Raw genomic sequence first — 16,612 nt, 5'->3', positions numbered from 1 at the left:
TTTTTCTTGCCTCGATATAACTGCCAGCAGGATTTTGTGCTGCTTATGTGATCCCATATTGCTTAGTAAAGGTAAAGGAGCTGCCGTGGCTGGTGCTGTCTCTTGTGGGGCACATGTGGGCATCTTGGCAGCTACATGCCCTATTGCTGTAGGACAGGGGCTGAACCCATCTGGCTTGCTGTGAGCTGGGAACATGATCCCCTTCGTTTTGCATCTCCTGTAATCAGCCAGTTCTTTACAGGTTAAGGAGAGAGGGAGGATAAAGCCCTTCTCAGCCTCCCCAGCTCCGGGCAGGAGGACATTTCTGACTTAACGTGCCTTTTGCTTTCTGTGATGTTGAACCGGTGCTGTCTTTTCCTGGTTTTGCAGCAATGGCTTGGAGAAGTGAAGGACAAGAGCTCTGTCTTCTCCACGTTGGAGGAGGAGATGGCAAAGGCAAAGACGGTGGGAGAGCAGCTGTACCGGCTGAGACAAGAGCGCAGCATCGACCTGGAGCGCTATCAGGAGAAGGGAAGCCAGCTGTGGGATCGCTGGCAGCGAGTCTGCGCCCAGATCGAGACCCGGTGAGAAACCCCCCACCTCCTTTCACAGATTCACTTTCGTGCTTCAGCTGAGAGCTTGGGTCAGGCTTTTTAGCAGTGATATTTTTTTCCAGATGGGATTCCGGCCGGTGGCTGGGATATCCCTATAGCCTACGGTAGCGTTTCGCCCTCCTCCTATTTGTCTTGTTTTTTGTCTCAGCCACGGAGAGCTGGAGAACATCCAGGAGGTGCTGAGCGATTACCGGCAGTGCCACAGTGCCCTAATCCAGTGGATCCAGGAGATCACGGTCCAGCAGGAGCTGATGAAGCCTGGGCAAGCGGAGGACAGCCGGGTGCTGTCGGAGCAGCTGAGCCAGCAGACGGTAAGACAGGACCTTGGGATGCCTCGATGGTGTGGTCGCTGCACTGTGTCCTTTTCTGTTACTAAAACCTTTTCATCTGTGAGCTTGAAAATCTGAAACACAGCGGGGAGAAGGCTGCAGACCTCAGCTGGGTGTCTGGGCAGGGAGAAACTCTGCTTAGCTTGAGGTGGAGATGAGCCCTTGCATAAAAAATTGAAGAGGACAAAGACTTTACCCAAAAGGGGAGGGATGGGGACTGAAATCCAGCTCACCACCCATGGCAGCTGTCCTGACAACCGTTTTTGCTTTAAATTTTCTTGAAGGCTTTGGCTGCAGAAATTGAGAAAAACCAAGCCAAACTGGACCAGTGTCAGAAATTCTCCCAGCAATACTCGGCTGCTGTCAAGGTACGGGTCTCCCCTGTGCTGGGGTAAGGCTGGCTGGGCAGAAACGGTCCCGACACGCTTCGCACCTCGCGGGCTCCATCTCTCACCACCTCTGGTTGCGTTTGCAGGACTACGAGCTGCAGCTCATGACGTACAGGGCGTTCGTCGAGTCGCAGCAGAAGTCTCCCATGAAACGCCGGCGCATGCTCTCGTCCTCGGATGCCATCACGCAGGAGGTAGGAGCGTGCCCGCCTGCCTGCCCTGCCTCACGAGGGAGAAATCACGCAGTGGGAGGGTTCTTCAACGCTGAGCAAACCACTGAGCAGCCTCTAAAACAAGCTCCTTTCTGCTGAGCTCTCCTTGTATAAATAAAGTTTCCACCCTCGCTGTTTTTTCTGATAGCCAGAGAGGATGGCTTAGCGCTCTGAGCACCAGGTATGAAATACCTGGACTCCTGGGAACCCCTGGGTCAAATCCAGTGGGGTCAGCTCAGCCCTTCAGCCTCACGAGGTGAATAACCAGGGTGCTGTGCAGCGTTACTGTGTGTGGATCTTTGGGATGAGACCTTTAGGGACCCCAGGTCCTCCTGCTCCCTGTGGATATTAAAGATCCCGGTAGCCCCAGTGTCCGTGACCGGAGCCTGCCTTTCGCTCCAGTGCCATACAGCGTGCCATGTCTGGCCACAACCCTCCCTGTTGAACTCACCACCTTTCATTGATGCTGTACCAGCTCTGCGAGGTGCCCAGGGGGCTTCCCAAGCGAGAGATGGTACATCCGTGTCGTGTATGGTGAAGTCCATCGCGCTGGATCTGCCGGTCGTGACTGACACATCTCGTTTCCCCCTTTCGCAGTTCATGGATTTGCGGACTCGCTATACGGCTCTGGTGACGCTGACCACGCAGCACGTGAAGTACATCAGCGATGCTCTTCGGCGGCTGGAGGAGGAGGAGGTGAGGGCGTTGTAGGGAGCTGAGCTCTAGTCCAAATGTGCCAGCTGGTTTCTAACACCCAAGGGGATGCTGCTCCACGTTCAGGTTACCTCTCGGGCACTGCTCCCGAGAGCCTCCCCACCTTTGAAAATCTGGGATCCCTTTGACGTCATTATCTTCCTCCCTCCTCTGTTTGCAGAAAGTGGTGGAGGAAGAGAAGCAGGAGCATGTGGACAAGGTGAAGGAGCTCCTGGGCTGGGCCCTGGGCTTGAAGCAGAGTGTGCAAGGCAGGACGGCAGCTGCTGGGAGCAGAGAACTGGGCGACATCGAGAAATCCATCTCGGAGCAGCAGGTAAAGCAGGGGCAACCGTCAGGCAGGTTGGTGAACTTCTGCTCTTTTTCCACAGCTGAATTCAGCTTCTTTCCTCTTTTTTTTTTTTTTTTGACAGGCCCTGAACGAGGAGGTAGCTGCAAAGAAGGAGCAGGTCTCTGAGGCCATCAAAACATCACAAATCTTCCTGGCAAAACACAGCCACAAGTGAGTGTGGCCTGAGGAGGGGACAGGGAGGGCAGCGCGGGGAGAGGGGTTACCTTAGATCCGGTGCTGGTGGCATCCTTGGGGTCCAGTGCCTCATTCCTGTTGAAAACAGTGACAAGCTGCATGTGAAAGTTGGCTTTTTTCTCATCTGCAACAAAACTATGAAATATGCAACCCGTTTATGCTGTTGGGACAATATTAATCCCCTTTAGTAGTGATCCGACCCCTTGTATTTGAAGATTCGAACGCTACAATGCTTTGCTGAGCACGGTGACCCTCTCTGGTTTTAGCTGAGCCGGGTAAGGAGTAGGGCAGTGGGAAGAGGGGACTTGTGGTGGGTTTGGCTTTTTCCTTCACATGTTGAAGAAGAAGTTGATTCTGCAGAGCTGAGAGCTGGTTTTGGCAGTTTCCCTGAGAGATTTCCCCTTCCCCTTGCAGGCTTTCCCAGCCGGAGAAGGAACAGATTTCTGCTCAGATCGGTGCCCTCAAGGAGACCTACCAGGCGCTCTGCAGCGACTCCACAGAGCAGCTCCAGCAGCTCCAGAGCCAGCTGGCTCAGGAGACAGAGCACAAGGTACTGCTTCCTGTCTGGTCCCATGCCTGCACAGGCACAGGGCTTTCCTCAGGGTGTGAAAAAGGTTTTGGTTGGTTGCGTGTCTCCTGGCCACCAGCTGCTTGCAGCACGTTGACTTTCTTACTTGCACATGGTCACCCTCCCTTCTCTTCCATCTGTGTGTCACCCAGAACATCTGGGTTGGGCTGGTCCCTGGAGGCCACGCAGGAGCTGTTCACCTGCTGCCTCGCAGGTTGATGGGAGACTTGTCCTTTGCAATGGTTTTCATCAGAGCTCTGCCCTGTGCACAGGGGTTGGCTGGTTCACACTTGGTGGGTAAGGATGTAGATGGACCTCTGGTCCTGGAAACGGTTCCCTTAGCAAATCTGTGTCCTCTGAGGCATGGCCTCTCAGTGCTTTAGCCACAGAGGGCTCCATCTCACAGCCCTGTGAGCAGGAGACGCAAGGAGGGGGGTTTCTGCAGAAGGGCAGAAGCCTCGGGCGATCTCCAGGATCTCAGGGTCTGGCAAGAGGTTTGTCTCAGCTGTGGCCGGCTGAAGTTGCCATCCCCAGAGGAAGGTGACTGTGTCGTCCAGGCCCTCAGCTCACCTGGGGGACCTTCACGCCCCATAGCTGGAGCCATTCCCTGTTCCCATCCTTGTTTCACTGGGTAGGGAGGGCCGACAGCGTGTCCTCATCGCCTCTGTTACCAGCTGTCCTCGGTCATCCACAGACATACGTGTACGTGTTCTATCAGTGTATATACATGTGTCGATGGATATATTTGTGTCTTTGCTTGCTGGCTCCCTGTACTCTGAAGCAACGGCCCGCTCGGATCTGGACGTGTGACGCAGGTTTTGGCTGTCGGGTCCGTGAGCGAAGCCCTGTTCGAGCTGCTCGTGGCAAGAGGGCGATGGGGCTGCTTCTTCGAAACCTCCCTGGCCAGCTTTCACCTGAACATACAGCGTTTCTCAGCAAATTGGACTTTATAGCACATTTCAGGGGGCTCAGTGCATTAAACACTTTCCATCACAAGCCCTTTAGCCCTCGTGCTGGCAGCAGAAGGCTTAATAGTGAGCAAACGACTCGTTAGTCGCCGCCACGCCATCAGGGCTTTGATGCTTCTGCTGCTGCCAGGAGAGAGCTGAGAGCAGCCTGCCCAGGGAAAGGATCCTTTTGCCTTTCCCATTTTCCTCCCTCCCGGGCAGGGAAAACGACTTTAGAGCAAAAGCCTTCTCCAGGGCTTGCCGGGCTGTTTTCCTACAGCGTGAGCCACTCTGGGGCTCCGGCTAGAACAGTTTTTGCTCACGCTCTTGACGAAGCCCAGGAAACCAAAGGAGGTGATGGCCGTAGGTCCCCGTCTACCAGACGGTCCCCGCGGCTCGTGTGCGGTGCGGTTGCTTCACTGTAGAGGGAGCATGAGGAACTCTTAACATTTGCTTGCTGGAAACATCCGACTGTCAGAGAGAAGCGACGAAAGACAAAAACGCAAAGCAGAGCGCGCTAAATTGAGCATGATGTGTCCCTGTACAGTTTGTGTTTCATGTCAACTGTTTTTTAAGATTAACTGACATCCTTGCTTACAAGTTTAACTAACCCTCCGGGATTTAAACAAACAAACCACACAAAGCGAAAAGAGGACGACCTGTGTGGGGGGTTCTTTTTGCAAACAAAGCAGTCGCATGCTGGACGCTAACACCAAGCTTTACACTGTGTGTGATACGGCTGAACTGCTCCGTAAGGCTCTGTCTTTAACTGCTCAAGGCACACCCTGCAACTCGGGTAAGTAAAAGCCTTTTACCCTCCACCTCCCTCCCATCTCCTTTTTTCTCTTTCTCTTCTTTTCCCCCCCATCCCCTCCTTTTCTCTGTCTTTCCACGGCTTGTTCATCTCCGAACGTGCATGTCAGAGTCCGGTGGTGATGGTTGAGCTGAGGTTTTGCCAGCAGGTTCACGCTGTCTCCGCGGCAGAAGGCGGCAGGAGGGGATGGGGGTCTGGAAGCAGCGTGGTGGGGGCTGTGTCCTCTGCTGTGCCGTCACCGCGCTGTGCCACGGCTGCAGAGCACCCCCAGCCGCCCGTGTCCAGACTCACCAATGGAAAAATAGATAACTCAGAAGGTGTTGGGGTTGCAAAAGGAATCCATCCCACAGTCCTGATTCCTTCCTCCCTATCCTCACTTTTAGTGCTTGGGCCAGCCTTATACCCAACCAGTGGGACTGGGAGAAACCCAAATGTCCAAAGAGCTGTTGCTCTTTATCACCTTAATTATTACCCTCCCTGTGGGGATACCAGTGAGAAACCAGCAACACCAGTTCCCAGTCTGTCACTGTTTCCATGCTGGGACCTCCAACTTCTTCTGCCTCTCCCCTTGCCCTGTCTGAAGAGCACAGCTGCTTTGAGGTGCCGGAGCCGGGCAGATGGGTGCTAGTGGTCGTGCTCGGGGTGCTGCCCTGCATGCAGCGCTCCTGCCCTACTGCATGGCCGGTCTGGGTGGCTGGGGAGCTGCTCCACGGCCCAGGGATCTCTGGTGCCCCCTGGCCATCCTGGCACTTGAGATCTGCTTGGGAAGTGCAGGGTTTGAAGCGTGGCAGGTGTGCTGGGAGAGGTCCACAGGTCTCCTGAAGGGGACATCTTTGGGAGGGTTTTCTCCTCTGCAAGTACTCAGCAGGGTTTGTGTTGTCTTTTTAAAAGTGGAGTTGTTGGATGGCTTTGGTGTGCTTGTTGGTCTCCTTCCCTCTGTTTCTCTGTGGGGCATTAGGAGCACTTCTGGGGTTTGCTGCTTGCCGCTTCGCCATGTCGCTGTTGGTGGATGTTGGAAGCGTCTCGGTGCTGCCCTGGGTGATGGACTAGATGAGCATTAAAACGTGCTGGCAACGTGCAAGCTAGCAAAGGCAGCGATTTGCGTGCTGTGGTGTCTTTGGAGTTGCATTTCAAGCACTTTGGGACTCCTTTCTAGCCTGTTCAGGGTTTTTAAACTGTTTTTTTTGGAAACTGAGAGCTGCCTGGAAATCATACGATCTGAGTGCTCGATTTTGATTTAATTCTTTTCCTTCTCTTTCTGTTCTAGGGCAACGAAGCAGTGGCAGGAGTGATCGATCTTGGCACGGTAGAAATATTCCCTGTCTTTGGTGCCATGCAGAGAGGTCTTATAGATCAGGACACTGGCCTTGTCCTCTTGGAGGCCCAGGTTATCACATCTGGCTTAGTTGTTCCAGAGACCAATGAGAAACTCTCCTTGGAGAAAGGTCTGGCGAGAAACATCATCGATCTCCGGATGTTCCAGGTGCTGCAGGAATTGAGGGATGCCCTCCACCAGGTAGAAGAAGTCAGATGTGAAGGGAGGCAGCTCCTGCCTGTCGTTGCTGCGATAGAAGAGGGGAGGATCAGTGAGAGCATTGGGCTAAAGATTCTTGAAGCTGAGCTCGTCACTGGGGGCTTTAAAGCCCATCGGGGCAGAATCAGCATGGAGACAGCGGTGCGAGAAAGGCTCCTTACCCCCCAGCTGCATTCCAGACTTCTGTCTCACCTGGAGGGTGGCAAGGATTTGATTGACCCCAACACTGCTGAGAAGATCAGTCTGCCCGAGCTCGTGCACCGATGCATTGTCCACCAAGAGACTGGGCTGAGGCTGCTCCCAGTCAAGCAGCTGGCGGGTGAGATGGTGAGCTTGAAATCAGGCAGAAAAGTCAGCGTCTTCCGTGCAGTGCAGGAAGGGCTGATAGACAGGCAGGTAACGGTCAGGTTGCTGGAAGCCCACCTCCTTGCTGGTGGCATTGTTGACCCCAGGACAGGGCACAGGCTGACTGTGGACGAGGCGGTGAGACATAATTTAATTGACCAGGATTTGGCGTGCACGCTGCTTATCCGACAGCTTCAGACAGGTGGCATCATCGATACCGTCACAGGAGAGAGACTGACAATTGATGAAGCTGTAAGGAAAGAGCTGGTAGCACCGAGGATTGCACTGGTGGTCCTCGAGTCCCTGTGGTCCTTCATGGGGCTCCTGTGGCCAGAGACAGGGGAGATCGTCCCCGTTGCAGATGCTTTAGAGCAAGGCATCCTGTCTACAGAGTTGGTTTACAAGATCCTCAGCAAGAGGCAGCTCATTAGTGCTGTGTTTATCCCAGAAACCACTGAGGTGTTGTCCTGGAAGAAAGCAGTTGAACACGGCATCTTGGAGAGGGATGTGGCGAAGAAGCTGAAGTCAACAGTCATACCCGATGTCATGGCCAGCGTGCAGCTTGCTGGCTCTCCAAGCAGAAGCAGGCGTGGCCAGAGCTCTTCTGGAAGGAGTCCCACAGGTCACAAAGAGCAAAGTGACCCTCTGCTAAGGAGTGATGACGAAAGGCTGATGTTCCACTTGATGACCCACAGCTACATCAACATCCATGATGGCCAGAAGCTGCTCTTAGTAGATGGAGAGTTGAACAATCTCACTAAAGCCCTCATCCCAACCCAGGAAAATGGATCCTATACCCACGTGTTGGAAGGCAGCGAAGGCTTTGAGGAGACAAAGGCAAATGTGGCTCTTGAAAGCCAGCCTTGCAATGGTTTGGCTTTGCAGCAGCTTGAGTTTCATGTTGCTCCTTCAAAAGAACAAAGCAAAAAGGTCCTGTCACCCAGAACTGCTTTGGAGAATGGAGGAGTGGTGATGGGACCTGAAAGCCTCCTGTTGGAGGATGCAGAAGATACCCTGCTTCTGGAGGAGCAAGAGCAAGTTTGTACCGAACAGGCTACCATCAGGAGCAAAACCGATGCTGAATTTGGAAGAGAGCAAGTAGCTTCTACAAGCGAGGACAAACATCAGGTAAAATTATTGATGCCAGGAGATCCCAGTGACCTTGATAGTGGATTCAGAGAAACAGAGGAAATGATGATTGAGGCAGAAGAAGAGTCCAAGTCTACTACAGTAGATGGAGTGGAAAGTACCAAAGATCAGAAGAGGGCATCAGGAAATGGGACAGTTGTTGTGAAAAGCGAAATCTGCGTATCGATGGGTGCTTCAGAAAGTAGAGATAGACTGGAAATCATGGCAGAGAGGTCTCAGGGCATGGAGGAACCTAAACTACAGGCAGAAGATGTTAGAGAGATTGCGAATGGCATGCTAGGAGGAGAAGAGGTTGTGCTCCCTAAAACTGGAGAGGCAGAGCCAACAGAGAGGCAAAGTGAAAATGTGGAAAGTGTACTGGAAGTGGAAGAAGGAGAGTGGGAAGAAGTATTAGGTGATGAGAGTGTTGATGAAACATCCCTGCCAGCCCCTGCAGAGCAGGAAGCAGAGGACGCTTTGGAAATGCTTTTAACGCAGCTCCAAAGTGGTGGCATAATCCATGAGCAGACGGGCAAGACTCTTCTTCTAAATGAAGCAGTAGCCTGTGGAGTGGTGCCCAGCCACACGGCTGTGAAACTGATGGAGAAAATGAAGATGTTCAGTGGCTTCTTTGACTCGCATACGTGTGAATCGTTAACCACCGAGGACGTCATTGAGGAAGGTCTGATGGATGAGAAGCTTCTCCAGAAGGTGTTTGCATCTGACAAAGCGATAAGTGGCGTTCTTGACCCAGGCAATAACTTTGTCTACTCTATCAAGGATGCTGCTGCCGTTGGCCTTCTGGACAAGGAAACGGCAATGAGGATCTTGGAAGGGCAAGTGGTTACTGGTGGGATCGTTGACTTGAAACGTGGCAAAAAAGTATCGGTCACTTTGGCTTCAAATCTGGGCCTCATAGAGCCAACAGGTCAGAAGGAGCTGGTCAAGCTGGAGAAGGCTTCCAAAGGGAAGGGCACTGATGAGGTGACCAGGCAGAAGCTCATTAGCTTACAGGCTGAAACCAGTGGAATTGTGGATCCTAAAACGAAGCAGCCTTTGACGGTTGCGCAGTCTGTTGAAAAAGGGCTCCTGAAAAAGGAAAAAGCTTTTCAGCTGTTGACCAAGCAGATTGCTGACGGAGGAATCATCCATCACATGTCTGGAACGAGGCTTTCGGTAAACGATGCAATGAAACATGGTTTGATCAATCAGGACTTGTGTAACGAACTCCGGAAAGCTGAAGGCGTGTGCCTGCAGGACTGTGTTCATCCGGTTACAAAGGAGAAGATGCCCGTGGCCCAGGCAGTCTCCTTGGGGCTCGTTAGTCCAGATTTCCAGAGGAAAGTGCAAGAAATCCAAGCTGGGAGTGGAAGTGTTTTTGATCCTGCTTCTGGGCAGAGACTGGCACTGTGTCAAGCCGTAAAGAAGGGCTTGCTGCCCGAGCAGGTGATGGAGAACGTCCTGTCATCTTCAGAAATGAAAGAAGGAATTGTAGATCCCGAGACCTGCATGATCGTTCCCTACTCAGAGTTCATAAAGAAGTGTAAAATCGACATTGAGTCTGGCCAGAGGTATCTGGAGGTCCATCCCTTCAGAGCCATCAAGGATGAGGTGACGGGGAACAAGCTGACGTGCGCCGAGGCGGTGAGGCTGGGGAAGGTGGACCCTCTGCCCGCCCTGCGGTTGCTGCAGGCTCAGGCAGACAGCGGTGGGGTGGTGGAGGGTACGGTCAGCAAGAGGCTGTCCCTGAGGGCTGCTGTGAAGCGAGGGCTGCTGGATGAGGAGATGGCCAAAGTCATCGCCACCAACCAGCTGAGGACTGGGGGGATCATCGAGGCCAGCAGCGGGAAAAGATTGACTTTAAAGGAAGCTGTTGAAAAAGGACTGATTAGCCAAAAATTAGCTGCCAGTCTTCAGGAGACACAAATATCTGAAGGCAAATATGGTTCTGAGGTCTGCGAAGTGGATAAGGAAAAAATGTCTCTGAAGGGAGAAGATGTTGTCCTCTCTACCAGTGCGGCTGAGTCTGCTGCCGTGAGATCCTCAGTGGCACCGACAGATGGGAAACCGAAACCTCAAGGAAGTTCAGAGGATGGTGTAACATGTCAGCCCCAGGAAAAGGTTGAACTGACTCCAGGATACCCCTCAGTACTGGGTACAGCGTCTCCCTCTGGAGAGACGGTGCTGGAAAGGGCGATGGGAAAAGGGATTGCAAAGAGCAGCTCCCAGGTGAGAGCAGCTTGGGGGGAGGAATTGAGGAGAGAAGACGTAGATGGAGGGACAGAGAAAGTGGAGGGATTGGGACTGGAGAAAGAGTGGTCGTTCTTGGACACGGATGTGCTTCGCAGTGTGGAGAACAGCAAGGAGAGGAGGAGGAGGAGAGGGTTTGTAAGTGCAGAGAGAGTTGTGGCAGGTGAAGGAGGTGCAGTGGTGGCTTCTGAGCAAGGAGAGCAAGTGGGTGTCCCGGAGCAGGTAACAACAACAGCCCGGAGGGAATCTGTTACTGTGGGTCCAGGGAAGGGAGAGATGGGTCCTACAGAGTCTGGGGAACCCCCTGAGATCAGCATCCCTACGGAGCCTGCAGGAGCTGAGCTTGCAGGTAGAAAAACTGTCAAGCACATCAAAGGAGAAACCCCGAGACTGGGTGCAGAAGGTCCAGCTGATCAAGAAAAAACAAGTGAAACTGAGCTAAAACCTACCCAAAAACAGAAAAGCAAGAAAAAGAAAGCAAAGCAGACTGTCATCCCAGTGGACAGCGCTCAGCCGGAGAAATCTTCTGCGGAAGCGCAGTCCCTTCCTTTTCTGGTTTCCAAAGAAATTCCAGGGAAGAAGGAAGAGGTGGAGGACTTTGTCTCAAGCACACCAGAACCAAAACGTGAAACCACCGCCAAGATTGCTGCGGGGCTGGCGAGAGACGCAGCGAAACGAAAGCTCCTGGGGAGCAGCAGGGATGAAGAAGAAAAGAAGCCAATTTCTGAGAAAGATCAAGAAAACCTCGCTGGGGGTCAGGTGTTCCCTGTCCTGCCAGGACAAGGGGAAGCTGGAGAGGTGATGAAAGATGGGATCAGAAATGGTCACGATTCCTCGGTGGCATTGAGCCTGGAGGAGCGGGTGACCCAGGAGAACACCGAGCTGGAAACTTCCAGCGATGTGTCCGGTGCAGCCCCTGCGGCAGATGAACTACTCGATGAACTAATTATCAAAGAGGAACCCAGAGAAGCTCAGGAAACCTCTGCAGTCCTTGAGCCTGGAGAAGAGACACAACAAGAGCAAACAGCGGAGATCAGCACAGGCCAAGGAGGTGCCCCCGTTTCCCCAAAATCCCATGGAGAAACCCCTCAGGAGAGGACCAGGCAGCCAGGTGCTGGCGATCGGGGCTCGCTCTTACCCGTGATAGTGGAGGGGGAGCTGCTGGAAACCTCGAGGGAATCCACGAGACCAGCCCAGGTAAATTGATGCTTTTTGCTATTTCAGCATGGTTTTTTTGAGCTATTTGTGTGTGTTTGTGATAAATCTGTCCGGGGCCCTCGGCACAGAGGACAGGCAGAACGAGAGGGGTGGATGTTTGAGCTCGATGTTGCAGTATCAGCTGCAGTGGATTTGGCAAAGGACCCGGTGATGTATGGCTGAAACCACTCCAGGCTTAGCTGTGGCTTCTCCTTGCTAGAGCATGACTTAGGAATGACTAATAAGGAGGACTCTTTTTTGGCACTTTTGCTGTAACTCCAAAGATCTCTTGCCATTTATAAGCTTATGTTGGAAAAAGAGCCATGTGTTTTATTTTTCCTGTAGTAAATCTTGTAGATAAGGCTGGCGAGTGGAAAGTCCCTGAAACGGAATGTTATTAGCACATTTCTTCTTTGAAAAAAAAGAACAATATATAATCCTTTGTCTTCTTTTCTGTCTAAATCTGAGGTTTTGTTTTACTGTTTGACTCTGCAGATCATGTTCAGCAAGAAGATGTGCCTGGAGCACGACGAGAAGCTGATATCGTATCTCTCCATGCTCCGAGACATCGAGATGAGGATCAAACGGGTGCAGCCGGCGGAGCAGAATCTGGCCGCCCTGCACGACCTGCTGCAGCAGGCGAAGGTGAGCGAGGCCAGGCCAGGCTTGGCCAGCGTTAGGCAGGACAGAGCTCGTCCCTCTGCTCTTCAGCTTCCCCCGCAGCCCCTGTGCCTCCTCCCTGCTGCTGGGAGCCAGCCGGGGAGGTTGGGCTGGGGTTTATGTGCAAACCCTGTTCCTCCTCGCTCCGTCACTGCCTCTGGCTCACCTTCTCCTCCCTGCTTGGACAATAACCTAAGCGTGGCTGAAATGAATTTTACAGCCTGGAGAAAGACAGGCGAGTGCTGGCAGCTGAGCGGGGCTGGAGGACGGTCATGAATCTTTCTAGGAGATAGAGGCGGTGTTTGGAGCTGGGTCTCCAAAGCCTTTCTGCAGTTTTGGCAGTGGGGAGATGGAGTCACCGTATCTCAGACGTGACGATGCTGTCTTGCCTCAGGCCCTGGGCGCTGAGCTGCAGGAGCTGAGCTTCCCAGTGAATCAGGAGTTGGACGCCGTGAAGTGGATTGTGGCCAACCCCCCCGAAGAAGTCCCTGAGCAATTGCTGAAGGCTTTGGAGAAGGATGCCAAGAACCTCCAGAAGTCTCTGAGCTCCGCGAGTGACGTCCTGCAGTCCCGTCTGCAAAACCTTCACGAGGTGGCAGAATCCGAAAAGGTAGAGCTGGCAGCTGTCCCCACTGCCTGCCACCCCCCGAGCATCCCAGCATCCCTTCCCCGGAGTGCTCTGCTCCTTCTTTAAATGATGCATTCCTGGTTTTAAGGCTAAAATCCAGGCACATCACGAGACTCTCCAGGGCAAACTCCAGGAGCTGCTGAGCTGGGTCTCTGGCACCGCAGAGTCGCTGGATGGCGGCGATTACCACCACGCCACCGATGCGAACAGCTTGGGCCGCTGCCTCCAGCGCTACACGGTAACCATGGCGATGCCCCTAATCCTTCTGGCTGATGAAGTTGCTGTCCTCTGTGCAGAGGAGAGGCTTTTAATCCTGCTTCCCTCCTGGAGCCTACCAAGGGTTTGCCCTTATCCTCTGTTGCACGAGGAGCGACAATGTTGTGTTTGCTCCAAAGTCGCTTCTTTCCGCAATTCCCAAACCATCAGATTTGGCCGTTTGGGGAACATGCTCAAATGCAGGGCTGGGGGCTGAGTGACCAGGAGGGATTCCCGTCAGGTGGGTGAGGAGAGAGCTGCTTCCTCCATGGGGGCTCTGAGAGCCCCCTCCATTACACCTGCCCTGGTCTCCATCAACTGCACAAGGAGCCCAAGCTTCCCTCCACAATTATTCATCTTCTAGCGATAGCTCTCAAGATTTGATCAGTTTGGCATCTCCCATTTGCTGGTAGCACCTTGGCGTTGAAGTCAGGAGATCAAAGGCTTTGAGAGCTGATGGTGGCACATGGAGTCATGGAGGGGAGATGGTGGCACACAGAGGATGGTGGGGTTTCTGGAACGTATTGTGACAAAGCACTTCTTTTGGACGTGTTCTGCTGCCTGTCAGCGCGTCCCCTCTGAAGGTAGATGTAGATTAGATGTAAGGGGTAGATTAGAAGGGCAGATTTCGATGAGAGCTGAGGAAGAAATGCTTCACCATAAAGTGAAGGCACTGGACGAGGTTGCCCAGAGAAGTTGTGACTGCCCCGTCCCTGGAAGTGTTCAAGGCCAGGTTGGATGAGGCTTTGAGCAACCTGGTGTAGTGGAGGGTGTCCCTGCCCATGGCAGGGGGGTTGGAACTAGATGGTCTTGAAGGTCCCATCCAACCCAAACCATTCTATGGTTCTATGAAAGTAGCAGTGCAGAAAAGCGCTGTCTGCAGAGTCATTTTGCCTGACAGGTCTTTTCTTTCCCATTCAGGAGCTAAAAGAGCCCCTCGCTGACACCAAGTCTCAGCTCGATGCCGCCGCCTTTGACATCCAGTTCCTTATCTCAGAGCATGCCCAGGACTTGACTCCTCAGCAGAGCAGGCAGCTGCTGCGGCTGCTCAATGAGCTGCAGAAGGCTTTCCGGGACCTGTCGGAGCGTGTGACAGCTCGAGTGGAGGTCCTGCAGGTCTGTCTCCAGCAAGTGGAGCAGACGGATCAGGTGAAGGTTGTGAGACTTCTGCTCCCTGGCTGCAGTTTGCTCGCTGAAGTGCTTCCTGGCCACAAGAACGTGCGCTCGGACACCTCGTATTTGGGATTTCGTGTGCATGCAGCTCACAATTTATGACTTTTCATTGCACATCATGAGCTTCCACTAAAGTCTTTCTTCTTCCTACCACGTAACTCCCAGGTGGAAAGTCACTTTCCTCCCAAAGGACGGAGCCCTGCCGAGGTCTGACTAGCGTGGCCGGGCAGTCCTCTGCCAGACATCGAGTCGCTTTGCACTGGGTGGAATAAACCCTGGTCTCTGTAACCCCACCAGAAAATCCCTGTGTAGAGGGGCCACTGCAGACCCCTGGCAGTTTTAATGTCTTATTTCCACTGTGCCAGTCGGGTATCGCTGTCCCAGAGAAAGAGCTGGTGACGTACCAAGGCAGCAGGCAGCTGCAAAAGCAAGTCCTCAGGTCTCTGCTGCATCACTGCATCACTGGATCCTCTTATTCAAGACAGGATTAATGTGGTTTTTATTAACAATTGCTCTCTGTAACTCTTGCCTGTCCTCTCTGGAGTGTGTGTGTATATTAACCAGTTTGCTTTGCTTTTTCAGATTGAGTGTGCGCCCATCCTAACCCAAGAAGAACTCGCTTTGCAGCTGAAGAGCTCTTAAGAAGGCTCTTTCAATTCGCTTCTGTTGTTTATCTTATGACTGGGAGAAACGAGCTCAGTGTTTTGCACAAGTTTGTACATCACCTTGCTGGGAAATGCCCAGTGAAACTCCAAAACCTTGGTCTCCCCTGGCAAAGGGGAACAGAAACGTTGCAGGGACTCTCAGGTCACATCATGCTCAATTGCTCAAACAGGCGCTTCTGTGTTGTGCTCTGGCAGCAAAACGGAGGAGCTGGATCAGCCACAGAAACGTTTTCTCTCTCTCCCGGGCTCCCTTTCCAACCCCAGGATCAAAAAACCAGCCTGCTTAGGTTGTTTGGGGCTCCACAGTGGTGCTGCCTGACCTCAGGTTGTCGTTACCTCCCGTTGAGTTTCTGCTGCAGTTTTAATGTTTGTAAGATGGAATGGAAAAGGCACAGAAACTTCTGTTTGAGCTCTCGCGGGAGCGGAGTGCGTGACCTGGAGTGTAGCTCCACGTTGGATCTCGACAGGCTTCTCAAAGAGCACATCAAGAGAAACCTGCTGGGACGGTGGCAAACGTGCTGTGGGCAGCTCCTGCTCAGCAGGGACTCGGGACCTCAGCCCCGTTCCCGAGGCGCGTGACCCTGGGAGGGAGAAGGGAGCACGTGGAGAGCTGCAAAAGCCGTTTTCTGTGCTGCATCCTCATCTTCAGCTCCAGCTGTAACCTCTCGCCTTGCCTTTCAGCGATGTGCATCAGCCAGGGTGCGGCACAGGCACTAACTGTCCCCTCTCCCCTTCCCTCTGCCCGCAGACGCTGCAGGAGCAGCAGGCAGCCCGGGCACGGAGCCTGGCTGAGCTGAGCCGCTGGCTGTGCCAGGCAGAGGACACGCTGGCAGAGCAGCAGAGAGCAGCCAGCGAAGGGGACCTGTCGGCCTTGCAGCAGAGGCAGAGCGATGTTAAGGTCAGTGCTTTAAAACCAAACGGGGCTCAGAAGGGGCAGAGGCCGGGCGCTGCCTCGGGAGCGCGCGGAGCCCGACGGCACCGTCTGCCTTAGGAGCTACAGAGGAACATGCACAGCCGAGCCGCCTCCTTCGCCAGCGTCCTGAAAAGCACAGAGGAGTTTTTGGAGGAGAACAAGGCAAAGATGGAGCCTGGGGAGCTGGCGGCGCTGCAAGAGGAGCTCCGGCGCGCCAAGGAGCAGTACCGGTCTCTGCAGGAGAGGACGGAGGTGGCCCAGAAGGAGCTGGAGAGCGCTGTGACTGCTGCGGTGCAGCAGGAGACTGAGAAGGTGACATGCAAAGAGCTGCAGCCCCCGGGCCCTGCTTGAGCTGGACAGTGAGGTCCAGACAGCACGAGCAGATTCATTCGGGGTCCTGGTGTTCGTCTGGGTGATGTGGCATAAAGCAATTTGCTGTTCCTGCCCGTCTGCCCCCAGCCCTTTCTCTCGTGAAATGCCTTGATTGCTCCAGCCACGGGTGAGCTGGTTGTGGAGGAAATGGGGGAGTAAAAGGCACCTTGCTGTGCCTTTGGGCCAGTCTTTAACAGGAGCGTGAACATCAGGCAGCTCCGTGCACTGGCAGCGAAAGCGATGCCCACACCGGTGTGCGAGGAGTCGCAGCCCTCCATGGGGCAACTCTGGGTTGTATCAGTGTGAGAGACCAAGGTAGCAGAGGAGCTGGGTTTATTCACAGCTTCTTTGCACCTTCCTCCCTTTTGGAGAGCCACAAAGTGTTTTGGAGGTCTGCAAGCGT

At 53.6% G+C, this 16,612-nt stretch overlaps 1 protein-coding gene across 1 annotated transcript in view; it reads left to right on the top strand.

The window, feature by feature from the left end:
* Positions 1-16,612, top strand: part of MACF1 (microtubule actin crosslinking factor 1) — a 156,167-nt gene that overhangs the window by 59,285 nt on the left and 80,270 nt on the right. Inside the window, 15 exon segments of the mRNA XM_086626033.1 lie at positions 370-563; positions 742-904; positions 1,207-1,290; positions 1,398-1,505; positions 2,121-2,219; positions 2,398-2,550; positions 2,648-2,736; positions 3,175-3,310; positions 6,357-11,543; positions 12,039-12,188; positions 12,598-12,813; positions 12,920-13,069; positions 14,008-14,241; positions 15,673-15,822; positions 15,916-16,149. Of these exon segments, the coding sequence (XP_086482159.1) occupies positions 370-563; positions 742-904; positions 1,207-1,290; positions 1,398-1,505; positions 2,121-2,219; positions 2,398-2,550; positions 2,648-2,736; positions 3,175-3,310; positions 6,357-11,543; positions 12,039-12,188; positions 12,598-12,813; positions 12,920-13,069; positions 14,008-14,241; positions 15,673-15,822; positions 15,916-16,149 (7,347 nt within the window).

This window comes from Tauraco erythrolophus, chromosome 24 (assembly GCF_009769465.1).
Source record: "Tauraco erythrolophus isolate bTauEry1 chromosome 24, bTauEry1.pri, whole genome shotgun sequence".
Classification (NCBI taxonomy): Eukaryota; Metazoa; Chordata; class Aves; order Musophagiformes; family Musophagidae; genus Tauraco; species Tauraco erythrolophus.
This window is presented reverse-complemented; position numbering and strand designations above follow the sequence as displayed.